The 13,449-nt window shown below is 43.8% G+C and overlaps 1 protein-coding gene across 1 annotated transcript in view; it reads right to left on the bottom strand.

Annotated features, from left to right (window-relative positions):
• AKAP10 (A-kinase anchoring protein 10) overlaps positions 1-13,449 on the bottom strand; it is a 384,577-nt gene that overhangs the window by 31,725 nt on the left and 339,403 nt on the right. Inside the window, exon 13 of the mRNA XM_069226353.1 lies at positions 4,120-4,172. Within this exon, the coding sequence (XP_069082454.1) occupies positions 4,120-4,172 (53 nt within the window). The remainder of the gene's footprint in view (positions 1-4,119; positions 4,173-13,449) is intronic.

Here is a 13,449-nt window from a genome sequence, read left to right as displayed (position 1 = left end):
AATAGGGGGAATGGTGCTGATCTTCCCTGTTCCACTCTGTATGAAGATCCGCTTTTGAGTGTGGTCTACTTCAGTGGTCGGTAACTCTTCCTCGAATCTATGTTTGCGCATTTGAGAGGACAGTGATTGCTCCTCTGAATATGAGCTGGTAGTTGGCTCGGTTGCCGGTCGTTTCGGCACCGAAACTATATCCTTACTCGTTTTCGGCTCCGAGGCGACTTTTCTCTTTTTTGGAGTCGAAATTTCTCGGCGTCGATCTTCCTCGGTGCCGCTGTCTCTGCGTCGAGCAGCTTCGGCTCCGCTGTCTCGGCATCGATCTTTTTCGGCAGCACTTTCTCGGTCCCGAGATTGCTGCGTGCCTGTGTCTCGACCCGAGTCGGACGACCTCGGCACTAGTTCGGCCTTTTTCGGTGCCGATGGGCGGTCACCGACTTTATGGATTGAGCCATGGCCTGTTGGCAGTGGCGTTCCCTGGGCCTTGTCTGTTTTCTTGTGTGCTGGCTTCGACGTCTTACTCACTGTTTCTTGGACGTCGAATTCCTTCGAGTCCGATTCATGGATAGAGAAGGCTTCCTCTTCTTCTCCTCGTTCCTCGAACTCTCGGTGTCCTGTCGGCGTGGACGCCATGTGTAATCTTCTGGCTCGCCGGTCACGGAGCGTTTTTCGGGATCGAAACGCACGACAGGCCTCACAAGTTTCTTCCTTGTGCTCGGGCGACAGGCACAGGTTACAGACCAAATGTTGGTCTGTATATGGGTAGTTGTTGTGGCATTTAGGACAGAATCGGAACGGGGTCCGTTCCATCAGCCTCGATGTTACACGCGGTCGGGCCGACCAGGCCCCGACGGGGGATCGAGATTACCCCGAAGGGCTACCGGAGCTCTTCACGATTCGATGTCGATTCTATCTAACCCGATCCCGAACGCAACAATACCGACGTAATTTTCCGAAGTTTTAATTATCTTTCCGTCCCGAAACCCGGAGCGAAAAGGAACACGTCCGAACCCGATGGCGGAAAGAAAACAATTGAAGATGGAGTCGACGCCCATGCGCAATGGAAGCAAAAGAGGAGGAGTCCCTCGGTCTCGTGACTCGAAAGACTTCTTTGAAGAAAAACAACTTGTAACACTCCGACCCAACACCAGATGGCGGGCTATGCACAACATGTGTATCTGCAGCTACACATGCCATCGAACATCATATTTTCCTCACTTTTCTTTTGTAGGATCACCGCTGCTGCACAAATTTCCTACCACCCAGCCTTCCCCTCAGTCCCCCAAGTAAAATTATACCTCACTTGCATGGGACCCCAAAACAGAGTCAGCCTAAAAGATGTATAAAAGAAAAATATGTGCTTATCAACTCGCTGTGCTATCCCCTCAATCTCTACAAGTTTTTGGCCTTTTTCTGTTGCAGGCACCTAGCCCACCCGCACAAGTGAGGTACCATTTTTATCGGGAGACTTGGGGGAACGCTGGGTGGAAGGAAATTTGTGGCTCCTGTCAGATTCCAGAACTTTCTGTCGCCGAAATGTGAGGAAAAGGTGTTTTTTTGGCCAAATTTTGAGGTTTGCAAAGGATTCTGGGTAACAGAACCTGGTCAGAGCCCCACAAGTCACCCCATCTTGGATTCCCCTAGGTGTCTAGTTTTAAAAAATGCGCTGGTTTGCTAGGTTTCCCCAGGTGCCGGCTGAGCTAGAGGCCAAAATCCACAGGTAGGCACTTTGTAAAAAAACACCTCTGTTTTCTGTGAAAAAATGTGATGTGTCCACGTTGTGTTTTGGGCCATTTCCTTTCGTGGGCGCTAGGCCTACCCACGCAAGTGAGGTACCATTTTTATCGGGAGACGAGGGGGAACACAGAATAGCAATACAAGTGTTATTGCCCCTTGTCTTTCTCTACATTTTTTTCCTTCCAAATGTAAGGCAGTGTGTAAAAAAGAAGTCTATTTGAGAAGTGCCCTGTAATTCACATGCTAGTATGGGCACCCCGGAATTCAGAGATGTGCAAATTACCACTGCTTCTCAACACCTTATCTTGTGGCCATTTTGGAAATACAACGGTTTTCTTGATACCTATTTTTCACTTTTTATATTTCAGCAAATGAATTGCTGTATACCCGGTATAGAATAAAAACCCATTGCAAGGTGCAGCTCATTTATTGGCTCTGGGTACTTAGAGTTCTTGATGAACCTACAAGCCCTATATATCCCTGCAACCAGAAGAGTCCAGCTGACGTAACGGTATATTGCTTTCAAAAATCTGACATCGCAGGAAAAAGTTACAGAGTAAAACATGGAGAAAAAATGTTCACCTCAATTTCAATATTTTTTTATTTCAGCTGTTATTTTCTGTAGCAAACACTTGTAGGATCTACACAAATGACCCCTTGCTGAATTCAGAATTTTATCTACTTTTCAGAAATGCTTAGCTTTCTGGGATCCTGCATTGGTTTCCCACCCATTATGGTCACTAACTGGAAGGAGGCTGAAAGCACAAAAAATTGTAAAAATGGGGTATGTCCCAGTAAAATGTCAAAATTGTATTGAAAAATTGGGTTTTCCAGTTCAAGTCTGCCTGTTTCTGAAAGCTGGGAAGATGGTGAACTTGCCACCGCAAACCCTTTGTTGATGCCATTTTCAGGGAAAAAAAACACAAGCTGCTTTCTGCAGCCCTTTTTTTCATTTTTTTTTTAAAAAAACTAAATTTTCACTGTATTTTGGCTAATTTCTTGGTCTCCTTCAGGGGAACCCACAAAGTCTGGGTACCTCTAGAATCCCTACGATGTTGGGAAAAAAAGGACGCAAATTTGGCGTGGGTAGCTTATGTGAACAAAGGGTTATGAGGACCTAAGCGCGAACTGCCCCAAATAGCTAAAAAAAGGCTCGGCACAGGAGGGGGAAAAAGCCTGGCAGCGAAGGGGTTAAAGTGATTTATCTGAGGCAACGAGTACAGAAACAGAAACACTTCACGAATTCTATTATGCATTCTATGATGCTAAAAAAACTGTGCTGCTTTAAGTTGGCTGATCATTGCATCTGCCATTTCTTGGCCGTCCGGTGGCCTGAGAAACTGTGGTACTTTGTATTGTCCAGTGGTTTCCGGAGCTAAGAAGATTCCACACAAAGCCCACGGCAGCCGACTTTAAGAGTCTCTCACCTGGGTTTGTTTCCTTTTGTTGTCCTGGCTGCTGCTTCTTCTCCCTTCAACTCCAAAACGGCAATGACTTACAGGAGAGTTTGCAGCCACTTTTTAAAGCAACACTGCAGCAAGTCCACTTCAGGTATTTTTTCTTCTCCCTTTCCATCACGGTCGTTCCTCCCTTGATTTCTTCCTGACTTTCCCAATCCATTATGTCTTCTGTCATATAGTGTCTGATGTAATTTCCTTTTCCTATTCCTTTTCCTCATTCTGGTTGTAGGGTGTGTCTCAACAAAGCTGTGTTCCTTCACCTGATTCTTCCCTCCCTCCCATTGCTGATCCTGACTCTCTGCTCTTGGGACTTCCCCACCTGGTATCCGGACTCCTTGTTTTCTCCAACCCTGTGAAGACTTCAAGGAAGAGGTTTTTTAATGCGTTTGGCTTTTTCCTCCTGAGAAGCGCAGCTACTTGCCTGCACATATTGCAGTGTGTGGTGACATTGATGTATGGCTAACTGTTCCAGGAAGTCACAGACAGCGTGAGACCAGGATCGGAATTAAGGGAACACGTTCGGATATTAACACCCATGCCTTTACCCTTTTCATCAAAGAGGCATGACTGTGAAGAAAACACAGGACTTTCCGGGTGCTAAAGTGCTCATAACCCTCTACCCTTACAACTACAGCTGAAAAGTTTCACTTACTGCACAACCTTCAAGAAAGGATATAATAAAGCATTATTTCAGAAAACGTATGTTTATTAAAGCCTATCCAACATGTTGCTATTCTTAATGCTTTCCTCCTCTCAACTTTATCACACATCAACTTGTCACACTTTTCTTTAAAATCTGGGCGAGTGCTCTACAGCTATTTTCCTGGCATGTATCATGTAATTAAAAAAAAAAAAACTGTTAAACATATTCAGTTTATAAACAGTTGTAATTTGTGTCATTATTAGACCACACATTTATCAAGCCTACCTCATCTGTGTCTCCCTGAACCCATTTCTTCATAGCCTGCGAGAACATTGAACCTATAAGATAAAAAAGGAGGCGATAAGGGAAAACTGTTCAGCACAGATAATACAGGATGGTGTCAATCGGATGTAGGACAACCACAGCGAACAATTCATTTTACATTTGGAGCGTCCTAGAACATCAGTCCGGAGTCTATAATTAGAAAAGGGACTAGAAGTTGGTAGGTGAGCATGATAGTCTTCCATACATCCACTGCTAAATATATTTGTTCGGCGTGTCCAATAAAGTCTCTGAAATTGAGCAAACTTTTAAACCATGATGCTGATGTCCCTATTTGATATTTTTGACAAGCTTTCCAGACAACTGACTAGCAAGAGTGCCTGTGTATGCAGTAATAAATATATCATTGTACCAATTCAAGAGACATAAATGGAAGGAGAAGATAACGAAGATGACATTACATGTAAGGCTCGCTGCATAATTTAAGTATTCGGTTCTTAGTGATTTTTTTGCAAAAACATGAATAGAAAACAATATCTTTACTTATCTGTATTTCATTTTTTTAAAGAAAAAATGGCTGGTTGGTTTAGTTTTGAGTGGCACGCAAAGATTTCCGTCGTGGCTGCCAGGCCAGTGGCTGTGCAGCGCAACAGCAAAGGGAGATAGAGACAAAAAGATGAGCATTCCCAACCAAGCTAAAGTAGGTACAGACGTGAGGGGGTACTGCAATGCTAGTACTATCGGGGGAGCATTTTAGAATATATGGCTCTTTAGAGCACTACTAACCTATACATGGATAAACACAGATGGAAATGTAAATAAATGTACCCATTATGAAACGAGAACACCTAATCTTGGTACTGATAACAGTTTCTAAGTAGTAAGGTAAACCTTCCTAGCATTAATAATCTCTTACTTTTGATCCCACTGATCGTCCTTTCCTTTTGACCCCCTTAGCAGATTTATCAGGCCCATCTTCAGGACCTCTTAAGCAAAACAGACTCAGAGGAACAATTACTTACCCACAATACTAGTGCACCTTCATTACATTCAGTTAATAATATAATGCGTCTGTTTGTGTGTGTGATCCTGGGACATTTTTTAGTACAAAGAAATCTCTTTCTAAACATTCCTTACTTTTCTGTGATTCTCATATTATTATTTCATTGTTATTTTTTCACTTTTGAATTTGAAAGAAAATAAAAACTGAAAGCAAATAAAAGCTGTCAAGCACACTTTTGCCAGACACAGCCTTCTTAACCTTTCCCTTTTAAAAAGAAAAAGTGTGATGAGCTAGAATAGCCTTCAAAAAGTTACCTCAACAAGGGTGTCAAACCACTTCACAATGCATGAAACAGACCGTTAACCTCACTTCTTTTGACAGCTAGGTCAATAAAAGTATGCTAATCATAATTCCCATGATTATTCGCCTGCCTTCAGCGGGGAGGTAGGCAGATTGTTTATGAGCTCGAATTACAATTAACCAGTTTTTTTCTTCACCAAAGGATCTTCATTAATCAATCTGAAACACTTTGAAGAGATATTCTATCTGATCCCATGTGCATCAAGAGAAGGATAAGCCAGAAAAAAATGGAAAATATAATGGTTTGGAAAACACAGAAGAGCAGAATTTGCATAGATGGCTCCAACACTAGTGTATGCCCTCTGGAGATAGACAGTCATGCCTGGTAAAAGTACTGATTCATCTTCATGTGGCTGCATTAGCTGCTTTCTCTCTAGATAACTATGGTACAAATCTCACCAGAAGGTTTGGTGAGAAAATCGTGTGAGATAGTTCATCTGTACAAAGCAGCTTAGAAATTTCCAAGCCAATAGAGCAGCTCTGTTGTTAAAATGAAGACACTACTGTGCTTTTCCTTGGTTATGGGATTTAACTGAAAGCTTGTTATAAAATGTCAAGAGCGTTCCCCCTGCTTCAGAGGAAAGGTTTGGAAAGAAAGAGGGAAGAAGAAAAAGTGTTGTTTACTTAAGTCTGAAAGATGAGTTGCAATGCATTGCAAAACAATGTAATACTATATAACAATCTTGCAGAGCACAAGTATTCGTAATCTTTCAGTTCAACACTAAGCTCATTTAAATGATACTTCAATTAGAGATAATGCTGATAAAAATTGTCTATCAGCTTAAAAAGAAAACACATGAATTCAGAAAACAGCACCTTTCAAACTTGAAAAAAAGGAAAACCCTTCAAAACAGACACCTAATAGAAACGTTTCCTTATTTTAAAATATAATTGAAAAAATGAAAAATTATTTTTAAAAAACTAATCAAAAATAACCAAAAAACAAATAAATATGCTGGAGCTATAGAAAAGTACCCCCTTGCGGTCCATTAGGATGCTATCCTAGCAGACTTCCAGGCAGCTCTGTGGCCCTCAGATGAGTCCTCCTGTCGATCCCCAGGAAGCCCTGCGGTCGCAGGCTCGCCAGCCATTTACCGATTGCAGAAATAACATGTACCCGCCCCTAACCTTTTTGAATACTTTAACTGGGTGTCATGTTGTAACCTGACTTGAGTTTGTTTTATGGGTGGGTGCGGACCTGGTTCTAGATCCGATATGGGTGTTGGAACCAGATAAGGTGCTGGTGCGGCTGGAGTCTAAATCAGTGGAGGGAGGGCAGGGAATGACAAGGATTCTGAATGGGAAGCATGGGTTTGCCAGAACCAGCCTCGTAAGAGGCACAGAGTAAGACAATGAGTTGTATCCTTGGTGTGTTTACTGCGCAGAGGATCCCTGGCATTGGACAGCCAAGACTGAGACGAGTCCAGCTTAGACTTCTTGTGCTTGAGGTGTAATTTGTCACTGGACGCTATCTTCATCTTGGAGCTAGACTAAAATATGGAGCAGGAATAGGCTGGTGAGCTGGAGCAGGAATAGGCCTGTCCTACGTCACTTTTATGTTTCATGATATATAGCTCCATGATGGCCTTCTGGCGCATTCGGAAGCATGTGTTGCATGACTTCAAGTCTTGTCTAGAACTTAGGCATTGTTCAGATCAGTGACCGACATCTGCTATCTGTAATGGCAGCACACTTCGAAGCCTATTATTTCCTGGGGAGACCATTTTCCTGGTACACTGTCTGCAGAAAAATGAGTTTGGTGTCACAAAAAAATCCAACATAAAAGAAAGTAGAGCACTACAGTCAGAGAAGGGCAGAGAGAGAAAATAATTGACATAAGTATGCTGGGACAGCACGCTCTATCTGCTGACACGCAGGATCAATTGCTATAAAAAATTCCAGATCAACTCTGATACTTGGGGATATTAAAAATGTGAGGAATCTACGGTTAGAAGTATCAATCAGAACAGTAAATCTGACCTCCACAACTAGTTCATTTTCCCAAACGTTTATGAAACTGAAGTTAGAATAGTAAATTTGACCTCCCAAATGTCCACGTTATTTCACAGCCATTTACCACTGCACTTAAGTAACTTATAAGTCACCTATATGTCTAACCTTCACCTGGTGAAGGTTGGGTGCAAAGTTACTTAGTGTGTGGGCACCCTGGCACTAGCCAAGGTGCCCCCACATCGTTCAAGGCAAATTGCCCAGCCTTTGGGAGTGCGGGGACACCATTAAACGTGTGCACTACACATAGGTCACTACCTATTTGTAGCGTCACAATGGTAACTCCGAACATGGCCATGTAACATGTCTAAGATCATGGAATTGTCACCCCAATACTATTCTGGTATTGGGGGGACAATTCCATGACCCCCCGGGTCTTTAGCACAGTACCCGGGTACTGCCTTTCCGGGGTCTCCACTGCAGCTGCTGCCAACCCCTCAGACAGGTTTCTGCCCTCCTGGGGTCCAGGCAGCCCTGGCCCAGGAAGGCAGAACAAAGGATTTCCTCTGAGAATGGGTGTTACACCCTCTCCCTTTGGAAATAGATGTGACGGGCTGGGGGGGGGAGTAGCCTCCCCCAGCCTCTGTAAATGCTTTGATGAGCACAGATGGTGCCCATCTCTGCATAAGCCAGTCTACACCGGTTCAGGGATCCCCCAGCCCTGCTCTGGCGCAGAACTGGAGAAAGGAAAGGGGAGTGACCACTCCCCTGACCTGCACCTCCCAGGGGAGGTGCCCAGAGCTCCTACAGTGTGTCCCAGATCTCTGCCATCTTGGAAACAGAGGTGTTGGGGGCACACTGGACTGCTCTGAGTGGCCAGTGCCAGCAGGTGACGTCAGAGGCTCCTTCTGATAGGCTCTTACCTCTCTTGGTAGCCAATCCTCCTAACCTGGTAGCCAAATCTCCTTTTCTGGCTATTTAGGGTCTCTGCTTTGGGGAATTCTTCAGATAACGAATGCAAGAGCTCACCAGAGTTCCTATTCATCTCCCTCTTCACCGTCTACCAAAGGATCGTTCGCTGACGGCTCAGGACGCCTGCAAAACTGCAACAAAGTAGCAAGACGACTACCAGCAACATTGTAGCGCCTAATCCTGAGGGCTTTCTCGACTGTTTCCTGGTGGTGCATGCTCTGGGGGTAGCCTGCCTTCACCCTGCACCAGAAGCTCCGAAGAAATCTCCTGTTGGTCGACGAAATCTTCCCCCTGCTAACGCAGGCACCAAAAGACTGCAACACTGGTGCTCTGGGTCCCCTCTCATCCTGACGAGCGTGGTCCCTGGAACTCAGCAACTCTGTCCAAGTGACTCCCACAGTCCAGTGACTCTTCAGTCCAAGTTTGGTGGAGGTATGTCCTTGCCTCCCCACGCTAGACTGCATTGCTGGGTACCGCGTGATTTGCAGCTGCTCCGGCTCCTGTGCACTCTTCCAGGATTTCCTTCGTGCACAGCCAAGCCTGGCTCCCCGGCATTCCTTCCTGCAGTGCACAACCTTCTGAGTTGTCCTCCGGCGTCGTGGGACTCCCTTTTGTGACTTCGCGTGGACTCCGGTTCACTTTTCTTCCAAGTGCCTGTTAGGGTAGTTTTGCGGGTGCTGCCTGCTTCTGTGAGGGCTCCCTGAGTTGCTGGGCGCCCCCTCTATCTCCTCCTCCAAGTGGCGACATCCTGGTCCCTCCTGGGCCACAGCAGCACCCAAAAACCTCTACCGCGACCCTTGCAGCTACCAAGGCTTGTTTGCGGTCTTTCTGCGTGCTTCATCCCAACGAGGGACATCAGTCTTCCAAAGGAGAAGTCCCTAGTCCTCTTCTTTCTTGCAGAACTCCAAGCTTCTTCCAACAGGTGGCAGCTTCCTTGCACCCTCAGCTGGCATTTCCTGGGCTCCTGCCCACTCTCGACACTGTCGCGACTATTGGACTTGGTCCCCTTGTCTTACAGGTACTCAAGTCCGGAAATCCACTGTTGTTGCATTGCTGGTGTTTGTTCTTCCTGCAGAATCCCCCTATCACGACTTCTGTGCTCTCTGGGGGTAGTAGGTGCACTTTACACCTACTTTTCAGGGTCTTGGGGTGGGCTATTTTTCTAACCCTCACTGTTTTCTTACAGTCCCAGCGACCCTCTATAAGCTCACATAGGCTTGGGGTCCATTTGTGGTTCGCATTCCACTTTTGGAGTATATGGTTTGTGTTGCCCCTATACCTATGTGCTCCTATTGCAATCTATTGTAATTCTACACTGTTTGCATTACTTTTCTTGCTATTACTTACCTAATTTTGGTTTGTGTATATATATCTTGTGTATATAACTTATCCTCATACTGAGGGTACTCACCGAGATACTTTTGGCATATTGTCAAAAAAATTAAGTACCTTTATTTTTTTGTTACTCTGTGTATTGTGTTTTCTTATGATATTGTGCATATGACACCAGTGGTATAGTAGGAGCTTTACATGTCTCCTAGTTCAGCCTAAGCTGCTTTGCCATAACTACCTTCTATCAGCCTAAGCTGCTAGAAACACCTCTTCTACACTAATAAGGGATAACTGGACCTGGCCCAAGGTGTAAGTACCTCTGGTAGCCACTACAAGCCAGGCCAGCCTCCTACACTTACCTTACAGCTGACCATAGGAAAATATGTAAAGGCTTGGAGAGGTTTCATTTACCCTGCATTTATGGACCTCTCCTCTGCTTTCAACATGGTAAACGGGAAACTGTGGGATGGCATGGCCAGGATGGGAACTAACAAGGGCTTAATAAGACTCCTACAAAGAATGCAATGGGACACCACCATATGGGTTAGGTATGGCAAAGATGGTGAACTTTCTCAGAACATTTGTTCACACCTAGGAGTTAGGCAAGGTTGTGTCATGCCTAACATTACATTAACAATTTAGATTCACACCTGACCAAAGTAGGCAAAGATCAGCCCAGAATTAAGTCAAGATCCCGGACAGTTCTGTTGTATGCAGATGATGCCGTTTTAATAGGAAGGACCGCTAATGGATTACAGCTTCTTCTAGACGGATTTTATTATTTTACGGGGGTCTGTATCTTAAAACTTATCTACAAAAATCCTTTACAATGAGCATCGGCCCTAGAAATGTGAAAACCAGGTCGTTCTCTTTAGTGGGTATGGAAATCCTAAGAGTGAAGACTTTTACTTATTTGAGCCTTTCTTTTTACCAAAATGTATCCTGGCAAAGTTAGCACCAGTCTCTGGCTGCCCAGACCCAAAGAGCTGTGGAGTTGATCTTTTCATTTGCTAGAAGGCTGGTCCAGGCTGCCCGATAACAGATAGCTGGAGCCATCTATAAGTGCAACCAAGCAAGCTGATGTGTTTCTTCAATCAAAAACACAAATGTAATGGGGGGAATTCTTGCTATAAGTTTAACCACTGGCAATCGTTCGGGGTAGAATTCCCCTCGATCGTTCTTTTGCCCACTGTACCAATTTAGGTTAATCCCACTTATATGCAAATCAGTCTTGGTCCTACTCCAAAACGAACAGACGAGCCCAAATTGCCAAAGCCCAAAAATAAAATTTTAGAAATGAGTGGGATTTACCAGAGTAAATGCGTGTCTGTGCCAACCTATGGTGCAGGAGCGTAGGAATATAAAGGCCGAAAGCAGGCTGAAAATAAATCTGTCGGTAGACTGCTGGCTGTCCCGCATTCAAGCACCTGCCTTTATGTGCCTTTCAGAGCTGGGTCTGGTCCTTTTGGGGGATAAGATAAAGTTGGAACCCCTATTATTATGGCTAAGGTTTTGGGGGAACCTGTATGTGCAATTAACAAGGGGTGTTTTGGAGGTTTGTCTCTCCTTGGATAATTTGCATGCTATACCATGGTTTTGCTACATTAGGAAAGAATTTACAGAGGTAGGCCTGATGGAATTAGTCACCAAACCGGCAAGTACTGACTCTAAGGCCATTCCTAAGGAGAAAAAGGCATTCCAGATTAGACAGGGCAGACTTCACCAAGCTGCTTTGGATAAACTGACCATAAGTGCCAACTACTATTCAATCAATCTGTCGCCTGGGTGTGAACCGTATCTTTCTTGGTTCCCTAACGGGAATGTTAGGTTTTACTTAACAAGATTGCAATTTCTTTCGGACCAAGATTACGATTTATTTTGCACTTTCTAGTTGCCTTTCCCAGGAATGTAGCCTGGGGAGTCTAATTGCCGAGATGCCCATGTAACAATATTGCCTCGCAAAGCTCAATGCACTTTATTGTATTTTGCAGTTTGTATTCTCATGCTAGGAATCGTTTTTTGTTCCCAATTTTCTGTTCTTTTAATACCAATTCTTACAAGGAGGCTTTTGTGTGCCTGCAAAAGTTGGAGAAGACGGAGATCTGTGTGACGGTGGGAAACTTTGTCACGAACTGGGGGTCAGAAACAAATATGGATCAGTTTAGTTATTTTTCCCACATTGTTTTGGTAGGACTTTCAGGGTTGCAGTTCTAATTCCAGACCCACCCTAGGATTTTAGCTTGTTTTTATATCGGCTTTTACCTTTTTATTCTTGATTCAGGATGTGTAATACTTTTGTTATGGTTTTATGGATATGTTCTTTTTTCCTCCATCTTATTTATACAGATGATGATTTTTATTTGATGTGCATGAGCTTATTGAAATATGTACGAAATGTTTTTATTGTGCTCTTATGGCCTGTAAGGCTGATTAAAGTTTGATAATGATGACTATTTGCAGGCATTTCACCCATTACATTTTGGGTGGTCAGTTTCTTGTTTGTCACTACGGGTGCCTTCGGATACAGAACCCAAAAATAAATTACCTACAAGTGTGTAGAGCTCTAATTTGTGACCTTTGTAGAAGGAAAAGAGGCCAAGTCAGCACACAGGGAAAAAATCTGATTACATTAGGGTATTCATCAGAAAAAGCATTACTAAAATTAACTTGTTCTTCTGATGGATACTTCTAACCGCAGATTCCTCATCTTTAGAAGAGATGCTAGAACAGTACTGCCCCAGATTGAGGGTCTGTGGGATGGCTCAGACCAAAACGTCCCACAGGACCGAACAGCCAAAATGCCCTTCCCTTCGAACCTGAGTGTCAGGGCAGAAGTGCTTTATGAATATGTGCACTGAAGCCCACATTGCGTCGTGCCAAATATGCAGGACAGGCACTCCATGTGCCAATGCAGTAGTGACAGAATTGGGCCTGGTGGAATGGGCCTGCAGTCCTTCTGGAGGGTTTCCCGCCCAGCGCAAAGCAGATCTTGATTTAGAGGACTATCCACCTAGACAGATTATGTTTCTAAGTGTTCATGCAATGGGCCTTCTCTATACACGTCTTCTGGAATGCTTCCATAGCTACTAATGTTGCTCTTTTAGTCCTAGTTACATCAAATGATCTGTTATCTACTATTGGTACTTTCAGTTTCATAGGTTCTCGACAGGGAGCACACTGTTTATAAATAAATTAAACAAGATAGGTACATACATTACAGCATATATTAAAGCTGTAGCTGCATTAATGGACAATTTTACTAAAGATCGTTTCCAATTTGTGAGCTATACCAGTCTGTGTGTGCAGGAATCGGGAACGCTTTTTTAAAAGAAAAAAAATATCTTACTGAAAATATTTTTTGTGAAAAAAAAAAATTGCCTATTTCTTTATTTTCCTTTAAAAAAATGACAAAATCGTTGCCGGGGAATAATTTTATGGTGTTGCTTAAAGGGAAGTGAAACCCAAATACACCGGCCTTTCTTCTGTTTTAAATATAAATCTGTACCTGTAAGAGCAGACTTTTTTGATTGCACACTCAAGTCTAATGTAAACACCCTTATTTAGCAGTGTTTTTCTAGTTTATTTTTTCCTGACCATTCTTCTTCTCTAAAGTTTATCTCCAGTCTGTGCAATCTAGAGGCCTTTTTCCTCACAATTGTATATCCCTGAAAAAAAGTCCGTCAGTGGTTTTCTCCCCACTGAGACTTCTCACTGTC

Source organism: Pleurodeles waltl, chromosome 3_1, assembly GCF_031143425.1.
Source record: "Pleurodeles waltl isolate 20211129_DDA chromosome 3_1, aPleWal1.hap1.20221129, whole genome shotgun sequence".
Taxonomy (NCBI): Eukaryota; Metazoa; Chordata; class Amphibia; order Caudata; family Salamandridae; genus Pleurodeles; species Pleurodeles waltl.
This window is presented reverse-complemented; position numbering and strand designations above follow the sequence as displayed.